The sequence below is a fragment of the Pseudophryne corroboree genome, chromosome 1, assembly GCF_028390025.1.
Source record: "Pseudophryne corroboree isolate aPseCor3 chromosome 1, aPseCor3.hap2, whole genome shotgun sequence".
Lineage (NCBI taxonomy): Eukaryota > Metazoa > Chordata > Amphibia > Anura > Myobatrachidae > Pseudophryne > Pseudophryne corroboree.
Genome location: NC_086444.1, coordinates 1,148,004,167 through 1,148,019,570, shown reverse-complemented (window position 1 = coordinate 1,148,019,570; position 15,404 = coordinate 1,148,004,167). Strand labels below are relative to the sequence as shown.

At 46.6% G+C, this 15,404-nt stretch overlaps 1 protein-coding gene across 3 annotated transcripts in view; it reads left to right on the top strand.

Annotated features, from left to right (window-relative positions):
- SH3BP2 (SH3 domain binding protein 2) overlaps window positions 1-15,404 on the top strand; it is a 137,366-nt gene that overhangs the window by 92,777 nt on the left and 29,185 nt on the right. For all 3 annotated transcript variants that reach the window (XM_063924554.1, XM_063924547.1, XM_063924561.1), the window contains exons 2-4: window positions 332-471; window positions 13,902-14,004; window positions 14,358-14,475. In XM_063924554.1, the coding sequence (XP_063780624.1) occupies window positions 336-471; window positions 13,902-14,004; window positions 14,358-14,475 (357 nt within the window). In that variant the 5' untranslated portion in view covers window positions 332-335. The remainder of the gene's footprint in view (window positions 1-331; window positions 472-13,901; window positions 14,005-14,357; window positions 14,476-15,404) is intronic.

Here is a 15,404-nt window from a genome sequence, read left to right as displayed (position 1 = left end):
ATAGCCACCTAAGTTCAAAGTCAATGCCTCGCTCCTGTGTATTTTGTGTTGGCATTAAGCCACGGGGAGAGGATAAAAGTTATCAAAACATGTAGGCTGAGCTGCCGAACCGCTGGCGTCTGTATACTGTAGCTGACCTTTAGAGATACACTGGTTAATCATAAATACAGCTCACGGAGACCTGCCCAGCTCACACTGGTATTTTAAGCAGAAACAAGGAAGTAAAAAGTTTTGTAAAAGTTTGTGTACTACTGATTAACCGCACTTTGTCGTAATGCAACCTTGTATCAAGATGTGCTCTAACCAGATGACATTGGTCTCTCGCCTGCAGAAACATGTCATCTGGAGAACTCAACTGGCCGACTCCAATGAAGGCAATTGGCGCTCAGAACCTAATGACAATGCCGGGGGGAGTCACCATCTCAGGATATCTGCATAAAAGAGGAGGGAAACAACTGCAGCTGTTTAAATGTAAGTCACCAAAATGCACTTTGTCAGTGTGGACGTGTCAGCCAGCGCTTTATAACACACGCCAATGGGTCTTCTTATGTGACTGTATGTGGGGGTGTAGTATGAGTGGCCGGTGGCCGGGATCCCGACTGCCGGCATACCGACAGCTGGGCGAGCGCTAATGAGCCCTTTGCGGGCACAGTGGCGCGCTACACGTGCCACGTTATTTATTCTCCCTCCAGTGGGGTTGTGGACCCTCAAGAGGGAGAATATGTGTCGGCATGTCGGCGGTCAGGATCCCGGCGCCGGTATGCTGTCACCGGGATCCTGTCCGGCGGTATACTGAAGACCACCCGTATGTGGGAGGGTTCCGGTATGAATGGTCAGCCATGTTATGGTCGACAGTCATTAGGTCGACCACTATTGGTCGACAATGGCATGGCTGACATGGACAAATGGTCGACACGTGGAAATGGTCGACACATGAGAAGGTCGACATGCTTTTTCTTTTCTTTTTTTTGTGTAATTTTCTGCGGAAAGTGACGGGGAACCCCAATTAGTGCACCGCGTCCCCTCGCATGGCTTGCTTCGCTCGCCATGCTTCGGGCAAGGTGCCTCACTGCACTCGGCACAGATTACCGTTCCCAGTCGTAGTCCACATAGATTGTAAAGTATGGAAAAGTTCCCCAAAAGACATTTTTTGGAAAAACTCATGTCGACCTTTTAATGTGTCGACCTTTCATGTATCGACCATTTTCAGGTGTCGACTATGTGCCCATGTCGACCATGTCAACCAACAGTGGTCGACCTAATGACTGTCGATCATAACATGGTCGACCATCCAAACGGATACCATATGGGAGTCAGGGTTTCTACAAGGCTGTTTCTAATGTAAAGGTTTTCTTCATATTACAGGTAAAGGATCCCCAGGAATATTTGGGACTAAAGCTAGGTACACACTATACAATTATCTGGCAGATAATCTGCCAGATCTAGCCGGTTGGAATGAAAATCTGGTAATAGATGAGAGCAAATTACAATTTATCATTTTCTCCCAAACACTGCAAAACGGTCAACAACAGTCGTTCATCCAAGTTGGTTAAATTTGTGTTTAACCAATTTGTATGAACAACAGGTTTTGATCTTTTTCCAGTGTTTGGAAGCAAATGATAGATTGTAATTTGCTCTCACCCATTACCAGATTTTCATTCCAACCGGCTAGATCTGGCAGATTATCTGACAGATAATTATATAGGCCCTCATTCCGAGTCGTTCGCTCGGTAATTTTCATCGCATCGCTGTGAAATTCCGCTTAGTACGCATGCGCAATAATCGCACTGCGACTGCGCCAAGTAATTTTACAATGAAGATAGTATTTTTACTCACGGCTTTTTCTTCGCTCCGGCGATCGTAGTGTGATTGACAGGAAATGGGTGTTACTGGGCGGAAACACGGCGTTTTAGGGGCGTGTGGATAAAAACGATACCGTTTCCGGAAAAAACGCAGGAGTGGCCGGAGAAATGGGGGAGTGTCTGGGCGAACGCTGGGTGTGTTTATGACGTCAAACCAGGAACGACAAGCACTGAACTTATCGCAGATACCGAGTAAGTCTGAAGCTACTCTGAAACTGCTAAGTAGTTTGTAATCGCAATATTGCGAATACATCGGTCGCAATTTTAAGAAGCTAAGATACACTCCCAGTAGGCGTAGGCTTAGCGTGAGCAACTCTGCTAAATTCGCCTTGCGAGCGATCAACTCGGAATTAGGGCCATAGTGTGCACCTAGCTTTAGGGTTATAGTTACTAATACCCCTTTCACACCACCAATGCCGGATCCCACCTGGGAATTGGAAACGGGTCCTTCCCGGGTGGGATCCGGCAGTGGACGCTGCTGCTGGCTTCCCCGACCCGGCAATATGCCAGGCGGGTTGCCATAGCAGCAGAGGCGGAGCCACCAGCGGGGGCTGAGCTGGGAGATGAGATCATCTCCGCACCGCCTCTCCCTGTTCTAGTGAACGGGTCCATTTACGTTGCCATTGACCCGGTATTCAACCTGGGTATAACACTGCTTTATTCCCGAGTTGAATTGCCGGGTCAGGCGACCCGGGATTCCCGACATGGCGCTTTCACACCGCACATGGACCTGTGTCGACCCTGGAGCCTGTTTACGCTGCCATTGACCTGGTATTCAACCCGGGTATAACACTGCTTTATTCCCGAGTTTAATTGCCGGGTCAGGCGACCCAGGATTTCCGACATGGCGCAATATGCCGGATCGATACCGGGTTATTTGTGCGGTGTGAAAGGGGTATTAATGGCTATTTACAAACCTACTAGGTAACAGAATGTTGCGAAATACTGTAAATCAGAGGTTTGCTAAAATGCTGTATAGTAAATATTCCCCATAGAGCATGGGTATGCAACATGCGGCCCTCCAGATGCTGTGGAGCTACACATCCCAGCATGTCCTGCCACAGATTTGCTTTTAGGGCATACTAAAACTGTGGCAGAGCATACTGTGGTGCCATGCAGACATTATTCAGTATATCAGATTAATTCATTGACAGCTTTTGAGCCCAGGTGATGATAGACTGCTGGCTGCATTACTGGCTTTCACGTCTGCGTTTGACTCGTCGCTTGCAATATTTGTATGCAGAAACATGTACAGTAGACATATAAACTTAGCGCGTGGGTGTGTGATATTTCATAGCTGAGGGGACTGGCAAGTCGCAGATAATTTGTACTTCAGTGGTGTCACTAGTTCCTTAAGAAGTGATAGTCTGCACTGTTCCATGCATAGGCGCGCGCAGACGCCGACACAGGGGTGCCGCTCCGGAATTTCCCCCTCCGCCGCATTATTGTCTACTCTCCTCTCTCCTGTCCAGGACATAGACTGCTTACCTGGGTGACGTGGTGTGGTAGTGGTCATGGACACAGATACTGAGTCACTCTCAGTGGAGGCCACACTCAGACAAAGAATCTGCACCTACAGTAGCATTGGGCTGATGTTAGTTCCGATGGTGGTACCTCAAGATGCACCAAGAATGATTGGATCATCTGGAGACACTCGGAGTGGGCCTCTCAGTCCTTGTGCATCATACACACGGCAGGATGTACACCGGGGAAAGGATTGTAGCAGTATTACCAGAAAGCCGCAGACATGAGACAGGAACCAGACACACACATAGATGTTGCTGTGTCCGACTCACAATCAGGTCCAAAATGAGGCTTAACTTTTGTTCTCAGATGAAATCAGATTTGTGGACTTTTGTGGGGAGAAATGTTGTTGCCTTGGATCCCCACCTTCAAGTTCGTCAGATTTTCATGCAAAAGCCTCAAAGGGATTATATATAGTATATTTGTGCGGTTATAGGTGCTAGCTCCCATGTGTCAGATACAGTAGAATGTGTTGTTGGAAGCAGGCTAGATTTTAATTCCACCTCATATGATATATACTCCTCCAGTAAATCTATCAGAGTATATTGGCAAAATATGTTCATGTGTTGTAGACAAGAGTGAGTTGTAAATCCTTTTATTCAGCAGGGTATCAGATATGGTCATTTTTAATAGAAAAATAAGAATTTACTTACCGATAATTCTATTTCTCATAGTCCGTAGTGGATGCTGGGGACTCCGTAAGGACCATGGGGAATAGCGGCTCCGCAGGAGACTGGGCACATCTAAAGAAAGCTTTAGGACTAGCTGGTGTGCACTGGCTCCTCCCCCTATGACCCTCCTCCAAGCCTCAGTTAGGATACTGTGCCCGGACGAGCGTACACAATAAGGAAGGATTTTGAATCCCGGGTAAGACTCATACCAGCCACACCAATCACACCGTACAACTTGTGATCTGAACCCAGTTAACAGCATGATAACAGAGGAGCCTCTAGAAAAGATGGCTCACTACAGCAATAACCCGATTTTTTGGTAACAATAACTATGTACCAGTATTGCAGACAATCCGCACTTGGGATGGGCGCCTAGCATCCACTACGGACTATGAGAAATAGAATTATCGGTAAGTAAATTCTTATTTTCTCTAACGTCCTAAGTGGATGCTGGGGACTCCGTAAGGACCATGGGGATTATACCATAGCTCCCAAACGGGCGGGAGAGTGCGGATGACTCTGCAGCACCAAATGAGAGAACTCCAGGTCCTCCTCAGCCAGGATATCAATTTTGTAGAATTTTACAAACGTATTTGCTCCTGACCAAGTAGCTGCTCGGCAAAGTTGTAAAGCCGAGACCCCTCGGGCAGCCGCCCAAGATGAGCCCACCTTCCTTGTGGAGTGGGCATTTACAGATTTTTGGCTGTGGCAGGCCTGCCACAGAATGTGCAAGCTGAATTGTACTACAAATCCAACGAGCAATAGTCTGCTTAGAAGCAGGAGCACCCAGCTTGTTGGGTGCATACAGGATAAACAGCGAGTCAGATTTCCTGACTCCAGCCGTCCTGGAAATATATATTTTCAGGGCCCTGACAACGTCTAGCAACTTGGAGTCCTCCAAGTCCCTAGTAGCCGCAGGCACCACAAATAGGTTGGTTCAGGTGAAACGCTGAAACCACCTTAGGGAGAAACTGAGGACGAGTCCTCAATTCCGCCCTGTCCGAATGGAAAATCAGATAAGGGCTTTTTCAGGATAAAGCCGCCAATTCTGACACGCGCCTGGCCCAGGCCAGGGCCAACAGCATGACCACTTTCCATGTGAGATATTTTAACTCCACAGATTTAAGTGGTTCAAACCAATGTGACTTTTGGAACCCAAAACTACATTGAGATCCCAAAGTGCCACTGGAGGCACAAAAGGAGGCTGTATATGCAGTACCCCTTTTACAAACGTCTGAACTTCAGGGACTGAAGCTAGTTCTTTTTGGAAGAAAATTGACAGGGCCGAAATTTGAACCTTAATGGACCCCAATTTCAGGCCCATAGACACTCCTGTTTGCAGGAAATGTAGGAATCGACCCAGTTGAATTTCCTCCGTCGGGCCTTACTGGCCTCGCACCACGCAACATATTTTCGCCAATTGCGGTGATAATGTTTTTGCGGTTACATCCTTCCTGGCTTTGATCAGGATAGGGATGACTTCATCCGGAATGCCTTTTTTCCTTCAGGATCCGGCGTTCAACCGCCATGCCATCAAACGCAGCCGCGGTAAGTCTTGGAACAGACAGGGTCCTTGCTGGAGCAGGTCCCTTCTTAGAGGTAGAGGCCACGGATCCTCCGTGAGCATCTCTTGAAGTTCCGGTTACCAAGTTCTTCTTGGCCAATCCGGAGCCACGAATATAGTGCTTACTCCTCTCCATCTTATCAATCTCAGTACCTTGGGTATGAGAGGCAGAGGAGGGAACACATACCCTGACTGGTACACCCACGGTGTTACCAGAGCGTCTACAGCTATTGCCTGAGGGTCCCTGGACCTGGCGCAATACCTGTCGAGTTTTTCCCAACGGTTTATAATCATGTGGAAGACTTCTGGGTGAAGTCCCCACTCTCCCGGGTGGAGGTCGTGCTGAGGAAGTCTGCTTCCCAGTTGTCCACTCCCGGAATGAATACTGCCGACAGTGCTATCACATGATTTTCCGCCCAGCGAAGAATCCCTGCAGCTTCTGCCATTGCCCTCCTGCTTCTTGTGCCACCCTGTCTGTTTACGTGGGTGACTGCCGTGATGTTGTCCGACTGGATCAACACCGGCTGACCTTGAAGCAGAGGTCTTGCTAAGCTTAGAGCATTGTAAATGTCCCTTAGCTTCAGGATATTTATGTGATGTCTCCAGGCTTGACCATAAGCCCTGGATATTCCTTCCCTGTGTGACTGCTCCCCAGCCTCGCAGGCTGGCATCCGTGGTCACCAGGACCCAGTCCTGAATGCCGAATCTGCGGCCCTCTAGAAGATGAGCACTCTGCAACCACCACAGGAGGGACACCCTTGTCCTTGGTGACAGGGTTATCCGCTGATGCATCTGAAGATGCGACCCGGACCATTTGTCCAGCAGGTCCCACTGGAAAGTTCTTGCGTGGAATCTGCCGAATGGGATTGCTTCGTAGGAAGCCACCATTTTACCCAGAACCCTTGTGCATTGATGCACTGAGACTTGGCTCGGTTTTAGGAGGTTCCTGACTAGCTCGGATAACTCCCTGGCTTTCTCCTCCGGTAGAAACACCTTTTTCTGGACTGTGTCCAGGATCATCCCTAGGAACAGAAGACAAGTCGTCGGAACCAGCTGCGATTTTGGAATATTGAGAATCCAATCGTGCTGCCGCAAAACTACCTGAGATAGTGCTACACCGACCTCCAACTGTTCCCTGGATCTTACCCTTATCAGGGAATTGTCCAAGTAAGGGATAACTAAAATTCCCTTCCTTCGAAGGAATATCATCATTTCGGCCATTACCTTGGTAAAGACCCGGGGTGCCGTGGACCATCCATACGGCAGCGTCTGAACTGATAGTGACAGTTCTGTACCATAAACCTGAGGTACCCTTGGTGAGAAGGGTAAATTTTGACATGAAGGTAAGCATCCTTGATGTCCCGAGACATCATGTAGTCCCCTTCTTCCAGGTTCGCAATCACTGCTCTGAGTGACTCAATCTTGAATTTGAACCTCTGTATGTAAGTGTTCAAAGATTTTAGATTTAGAATCGGTCTCACCGAGCTGTCCGGCTTCGGTACCACAACAGTGTGGAATAATACCCCGTTCCCTGTTGCAGGAGGGGTATCTTGATTATCACCTGCTGGGAATACAGCTTGTGAATGGCTTCCAAAACTGTCTCCCTGTCAGAAGGAGACATCGGTAAAGCCGACTTTAGGAAACGGCGATGGGGAGACGTCTCGAATTCTAATTTGTACCCCTGAGATATCACCTGAAGGATCCAGGGGTCTACTTGCGAGTGAGCCCACTGCGCGCTGAAATTCATTGAGACGGGCCCCCCACCGTGCCTGATTCTGCTTGTAAAGCCCCAGCGTATACTGAGGGCTTGGCAGAGGCGGGAGAGGGTTTCTGTTCCTGGGAACTGGCTGATTTCTGCAGCCTTTTTCCTCTCCCTCTGTCACGGGGCAGAAATGAGGAACCTTTTGCCCGCTTGTCCACGAAAAGACTGCGCCTGATAATACGGCGTCTTCTCATGTTGAGAGGCGACCTGGGGTACAAACGTGGATTTCCCAGCTGTTGCCGTGGCCACCAGGTCTGAAAGACCGCCCCCAAATAACTCCTCCCCTTAATAAGGCAATACTTCCAAATGCCGTTTGGAATACGCATCACCTGACCACTGACGTGTCCATAACCCTCTACTGGTAGAAATGGACAACGCACTTAGACTTGATGCCAGTCGGCAAATATTCCGCTGTGCATCACGCATATATAGAAATGCATCTTTTAAATGCTCTATAGGCAAAAATATACTGTCCCTATCTAGGGTATCAATATTTTCAGTCAGGGAATCCGACCACGCCAACCCAGCACTGCACATCCAGGCTGAGGCGATTGCTGGTCGCAGTATAACACCAGTATGTGTGTAAATACATTTTAGGATACCCTCCTGCTTTCTATCAGCAGGATTTTTAAGGGCGGCCATCTCAGGAGAGGGTAGAGCCCTTACAAGCGTGTGAGCGCTTTATCCACCCTAGGGGGTGTTTCCCAACGCACCCTAACCTCTGGCGGGAAAGGATATAATGCCAATAACATTTTAGAAATTATCAGTTGTTATCGGGGGAAACCCACGCATTATCACACACCTCATTTAATTTCTCAGATTCAGGAAAACTACAGGTAGTTTTTCCTCACCGAACATAATACCCCTTTTTGGTGGTACTCGTATTATCAGAAATGTGTAAAACATGTTTCATTGCCTCAATCATGTAACGTGTGGCCCTACTGGAAGTCACATTTGTCTCTTCACCGTCGACACTGGAGTCAGTATCCGTGTCGGCGTCTATATCTGCCATCTGAGGTAACGGGCGCTTTAGAGCCCCTGACGGCCTATGAGACGTCTGGACAGGCACAAGCTGAGTAGCCGGCTGTCTCATGTCAACCACTGTCTTTTATACAGAGCTGACACTGTCACGTAATTTCTTCCAACAGTTCATCCACTCAGGTGACATCACTATTACAGGCAATCTGCTCCGTCTCCACATCATTTTTCTCCTCATACATGTCGACACAAAAGTACCGACATACAGCACACACACAGGGAATGCTCTGATAGAGGACAGGACCCCACTAGCCCTTTGGGGAGACAGAGGGAGAGTTTGCCAGCACACACCAGAGCGCTATATATATACAGGGATAACCTTATATAAGTGTTTTTCCCCTTATAGCTGCTGTATAGTTAATACTGCGCCTAATTAGTGCCCCCCTCTCTTTTTTAACCCTTTCTGTAGTGTAGTGACTGCAGGGGAGAGCCAGGGAGCTTCCCTCCAACGTAGCTGTGAGGGAAAATGGCGCCAGTGTGCTGAGGAGATAGGCTCCGCCCCCTTATCGGCGGCCTTATCTCCCGTTTTTCTATGTATTCTGGCAGGGGTTAAATGCATCCATATAGCCCAGGAGCTATATGTGATGCATTTTTTTGCCATCCAAGGTGTTTTTATTGCGTCTCAGGACGCCCCCCCCCAGCGCCCTGCACCCTCAGTGACCGGAGTGTGAAGTGTGCTGAGAGCAATGGCGCACAGCTGCAGTGCTGTGCGCTACCTTGTTGAAGACAGGACGTCTTCTGCCGCCGATTTTCCGGACCTCTTCTGCCTTCTGGCTCTGTGAGGGGGCCGGCGGCGCGGCTCTGGGACCCATCCAAGCTGGGCCTGTGATCGTCCCTCTGGAGCTAATGTCCAGTAGCCTAAGAAGCCCAATCCACTCTGCACGCAGGTGAGTTCGCTTCTTCTCCCCTTAGTCCCTCGATGCAGTGAGCCTGTTGCCAGCAGGTCTCACTGAAAATAAAAAACCTAAACTAAAACTTTCACTAAGAAGCTCAGGAGAGCCCCTAGTGTGCACCCTTCTCGTTCGGGCACAGAGATCTAACTGAGGCTTGGAGGAGGGTCATAGGGGGAGGAGCCAGTGCACACCAGATAGTCCTAAAGCTTTCTTTAGATGTGCCCAGTCTCCTGCGGAGCCGCTATTCCCCATGGTCCTTACGGAGTCCCCAGCATCCACTTAGAACGTTAGAGAAATAATGAATACATTGCTCACTGCGTGTTGCCATATTTCTGTGAATGTCTTTCCCATGTTATAGATAGTTTTAAAGCAGCAATCCCACATAGGAGGTTTATGTTTTCCCTTTCATTTAAATAGGAGTTCTGTAAATTTTTTCCTATCTAATGTCCTAAAACTCATTATTAACGCCTATTCAAATTCTCTGGGGAGGGGGGTGGGAATGGTGCACAAAGCATTGCCGCCAGTTACATAGACACAGGCTGACCACTCTCAGCGAGGAGAAAACAGGGAAGAGAGGAGGAGGAGGATGGTGCAGTGCACAGGTCACAAAGCTGAGAGGGGCATTCCAAAGCTTCTCTGCTCACCACATCTTGTACCACATGACTGGTTGCCACGGTAGTCACATGACATTGTGCAGAATTATAATTGATTAATAGCAGCCTGAAGAAACAAATCAAGGAAACATGGTATAGATCCAGAGTGTACTTCTAGCCTGCCACAATGTTGTTACCAAATACCACATCATCTTGTTGGGTCACTGCTTTAACCTCTCTCTATATCATTTTCATTTTTCTTTAAAATACTGTGTATGTATATATATACAGGTTGAGTATCCCATATCCAAAATGCTTGGGACCAGAAGTATTTTGGATATGGGATTTTTCCGTATTTTGGAATAATTGCATACCATAATGAGATATCATGGTGATCGGACCCTAGTATAAGCACAGAATGCATTTATGTTACATATACACCTTATACACACAGCCGGAAGATAATTGTAGCCAATATTTTTTATAACTTTGTGCATTAAACAAAGAGTGTGTACATTCACACAATTCATTTATGTTTCATATACAGCTTATACAACACACAGCCTGAAGGTTATATAATGCAATATTTTTAATATCTTTGTGTATTAAACAATATTTGTGTACATTGAGTCATCAGAAAACAAAGGTTTCACCATCTCAGTCTCACTCAAAAAATTCCGTAATTCGGAATATTCCGTATTTCGGAATATTTGGATATGGGATACTCAACCTGTATATATATATATATATATATATAGATCCCACACGTTGGAGGCACTCGGCGAAATAAACTGACAACACCACAGCCGGTAAAGACTTTACCGGCTGTGGTGTTGTCAGTTTATTTCGCCGAGTGCCTCCAACGTGTGGGATCCATATACTCGTCGAGAGAGGTTGTGCACCGGACCCGTTGTATGCTTCTAAGCGTGAGTGCCAGACATATTGTACATTTATATATATATATATATATATATATATATATATATATATATATATGAGATTCTGAAAGTAGAAAGTTTAACTTTCATGGCATTTACTGACCACATGGCAGCGCCCTCTGAGAAATTGAAGATATCTTGTAGTTGGTAGGTACTTTTTCTCTTCGGCATCTCCGTACACTTTTCTACATTTAGTCGCTATTGTGCTGGAGATGGAGCATATTTGTAGAATAAATGAAGGTATTTACGAGAACTGCTAGCAAGGATGTGTTGTGACATTAAGTAGATAAACCACATCTCTATGTGGTCATCATCCGCATACAGACAAGCAGCACAGACAGACACAGGGGACATCTATTCCTGCAGTACTCATTTCTATCCCTGTACTCTATATTCTGTCTCTAATTTATCTGATTCTTGGTTATGTGCTTAGATAACCCCCATCATCTCAGACCGCAGGACGGTTGCACCAGGGGAATAAAGTCTGATACACGGGGAGCAAGTTCATTCCATCTCCTCTCCATTCATTTTTGACCGATGAACAAGGGATGGAGAGACTGAAGCTCACATACAGATTATCTATTGCCAGTTATTTATGTAGTGCACACATATTCCGCAGATCTTTACGGAGAGTATTTCAGTCATTCACATCAGACCCTTCACCAGTGGAGCTGACAATCTATGTTCCCTACCACATGAACACACAGCATTAACGTTACATATTTGTATATTTGTCCGAATTCAATTAACTTACCTGAATGTTTTTGAAGTATGGGAGGAGACCGGAGCACCCGGAGGGAAACCCCCCCCCCCCCCCCCCCCCACACACACACACACACGGAGAGAACATGCAAACTTCACACAGTGTCATGATCAAGAATTGAACTCAAGAGTTAAAGGCTGTGAGGCAGTAATGATAACCACTATGCCAACCATGCTGCTCCAATCATTGATCTCTATGGAGATATGGCAGTACAGTGCACACAGGCCTTTAATGGTGTGAATAACGGGGCAAGGTGGTGGGAGGGGGTAGAACAGTGGTTCTCAAACTCGGTCCTCAGGACCCCACACAGTGCATGTTTTGCAGGTAACCCAGCAGGTGCACAGGTGTATTAATTACTCACTGACACATTTTAAATGGTCCATAGGTGGAGCTAATTATTTCACTTGTGATTCTGTGTGGAGACCTGCAAAACATGCACTGTGTGGGGCCCTGAGGACCGAGTATGAGAACCTGTGGGGTAGAAGATGCTCTAGTTCCCCCTTTCTCTGTTCTATCATATGGTTTAGTGATAGACTGCTCTGTACAGTGTATCAAGTCTCGCTCCATAGAGATCAGTGATATGAACGTGAGGTGCTATCGCTCCTCTGTTCACTTCATCACTATACGTGTAAACTTCGAGGCTTGGAGGTAATCATAAGATGAAGATCTCTGTCCAAATGCATTATTAATGTTAATCTGTAACAATGGAACCATTGTGTGGTTCTTTCTGGAGGTGATTTTTAATACAACAATGGCCTATTTATGGCCTGCTGCTTTTATGCTTACGTGACTAATATTTATATGGTGGCAGCTTACACAAGTATATTACATACCTCCCAATATGACCCTCTCCATGAGGGACAGAATGCTCTGCTTCTGGTCTTCCCTTTTAAATGTATGATTGACATCACCTGTGGTGAAACACCTTTCTTATCCATTCACCTGTTCAATACAGGTGCCATCAATCATAAATTAGGAGAAAAGTCCAGGAGCAGAGCATTTTGTCCCTCCTGGAGGGGGTCAGGTTGGGAGGTATGATATTACATAGGTTATCACATAGGAATAGAGCCATGTACATAGGAAGAAGTATGGATTGCTCAAAATCTTACAGTAGTAAAAAGGTAAAGGGACTGGGCCCAAATGTATTAAGCTTTAACAAGCGATAAAGTGGAGACGGATAAAGAGAGATAAAGTACCAGCCAACCAGCTGCTGACATTTTTCAAACACAGCCTGTGACATGGCAGTTAGGAAGCTGATTGGCTGGTACTTTATCACTCTTTATCCATCTCCACTGTATCACTTTTTAAGGCTTAATACATTTGTGCCCAAGGGTGATGCAGGAACTATAGACTTGGTTGTCGGACAGAGGGAGAAAGAAATGCAGTATATTCCAATGTGGGCTAGCACTGGAGATACCAATTACGGGAATGTCTGCAATGGTCCATGTCATGAAATATGAGCCATTTATAGTGGTGTACTATAGACATTATTAGCCAACTTGAAACCATCGGGGGTGGGGTTCAGCAGCTCCCATTTAAAGTAATGGCAGCTTTTCAGTTCTTAGTGTGCCTATTTATTTTCTGCTGGCACCCTTCTGAGGTGGGGAGCAGAAATCCACCCAACGTCGGGCTTTTGAGTGCCCAAACTGCCCTTTCTGCAGTAAACCCAAAGCATTTGGGTGTGATAAGTAATGGGCATCCACGGCACTCATGATCATATATAAAACTAATGAATATTGCTTATCATGCAACCAAAAACTATTTTATTCCCCTCCTCGGGGGAATTCAGTTGCTTTGTGGGTGCTCAAACGTAATGGTCGACCATCTGAGCAATTAAATTGTGTACCACCCCCCTTGGGCACAAGTGCCACATGTGCGCACCCAGAAGTGACGGGTGTTGTAGGTGCTAGTGTGTGTTTGTGTGTGTGTGTGTGTGTGTGTGTGTGTGTGTGTGTGTGTGTGTGTGTGTGTGTATATCAATATATATGTATATATAGTCAGGTCAAGTTTGATGGTCAGTGAAGTTTGCTCCACAAGGCAGAAAGAAATCTGACCTTTGTGGTAATCTGAGGGTTTGATAACCCCATAGTTTCTCAAAATAGGCAGTCTCCTGCCCAGCAGTGCCAAGAGGCATACACCTTGCCAATCTCAGCATGTCCTGTCCTCACTCATTGCTTCATATTTGATACATCTACAGGGGTTGCTTTCAGGGGTGGTGGTGGTGGTGGGAGGGGGGAGTTGGACGCATTACTTGTGAAATGATAAATATTCACTCTTATATTTATCCACTCAGGGCCCCTGAGATTTGTTATAATACATAAGGGATGTGTGTACTACTTTAAGTCCAGCACCTCCGCCGCATCACAAGGAGCCTTCTCACTAAACGGCTACAACAGGTTAGTGGTGATAACGCACTATTGAAAACCACCTAGCTCTTCAGTAAATCTTTACTGTCATTCTGCACCAAGAATCTCATCTTACTTATACATTTATTGATTGATCTAATTAAAAAAAAAAAATGTATTAGTATATGTGATAGCTGCTATAGGGCCTGCTCTGCCAAGGCAACATGAGAAGTCACCGTGTACTCTAAACGTGGGACTGAATTGTGTAGAATTATAGACGACTTTATTGGTTCTCCCCTGCTGTACATTCTGAATAAGGCTCTAAATGTTATTCCTTTCTGTATCAGTCCTGTGAGGAAGCCCCTAATAATAACTCTCCTCTCTCTCATCACTGCGTGTCCTAGGGTAATGCGGGCAGCAGAAGAGACCACGTCTAGTAACGTCTTCCCCTTCAAGATGGTCCACATCAGTAAGAAGCATCGTACGTGGTACTTCTCTGCGGCATCTGAAGATGAGCGTAAGGTAGATCTCATGGGGAGATGAGGGGGGGCGGGGTGGGGGGGCTCTGTTCAGTGTTCTCTCAGGGGTGCCTGACTTTGCCTTTCACCAAATGCTTTTAATAAGTTATAAAGAAAACATGAAACTGTGGCCTTAGCTCATACACAAGGCGGCTGCGCATCACACGTTATGTGGACACCATTTTACCAGTATCTACTGTCGTTTATGGAACATATTATAATCACACAAAACACTTTCTATAGTGTGATGTCATGTGCATATTTATCTATTTACTGGTCCTGCATATTGATTAGCATGACAAGGTGTTGTCTCATGCAGATGGAGGATTTTAGTGCATCACATGATAGCCTCCTATCATGGGATGCACTAAAATCCTAGGCAAATTGTAGGGGCACATTTTACAGACACAGGTACAAAGGTTGGTTCTATATTGGAGTGGGAGAAGGGACCTTCTGACGTACCTAGGGGAGGAGACCCGTCACCAGGGGGAGGAGCTGCGGCCGAACAAGGTACCCAAAAAGTACCCTCGCGGGCTCGCTTCGCTCGCCACGCTTCGGGCACGGTTGCTCGCCACCTAATTACTAAAGGTAATAGTTGGTGGTGTGGATACTAGACCAACTGTACTGCTGGCGTAGCTCCTCCCCCTTGTGTCGTGGCGCCTCCCCCTGACGGAAAAGGTCCCTTAGGCCACTTGGATCTAGCCTCAACCCAGGTACAAATGGCAGATCTGCATTAGGGGTTTACAGTATGGTGGAGAGTGTGTTTCAGTCGGGGGATTTAAAGGGCTGCAGAATTAATATTAACATTGTGGATGTAAACTGGGCAGCTCTTTCAATTGGACCCGTCTCTATCAACCTTATTCAGAGTTGTTAGCAAACCAATAAAGTTAGCAATTGGGCAAAACCATGCTGCTCTGCTGGTGGGGCAGATGT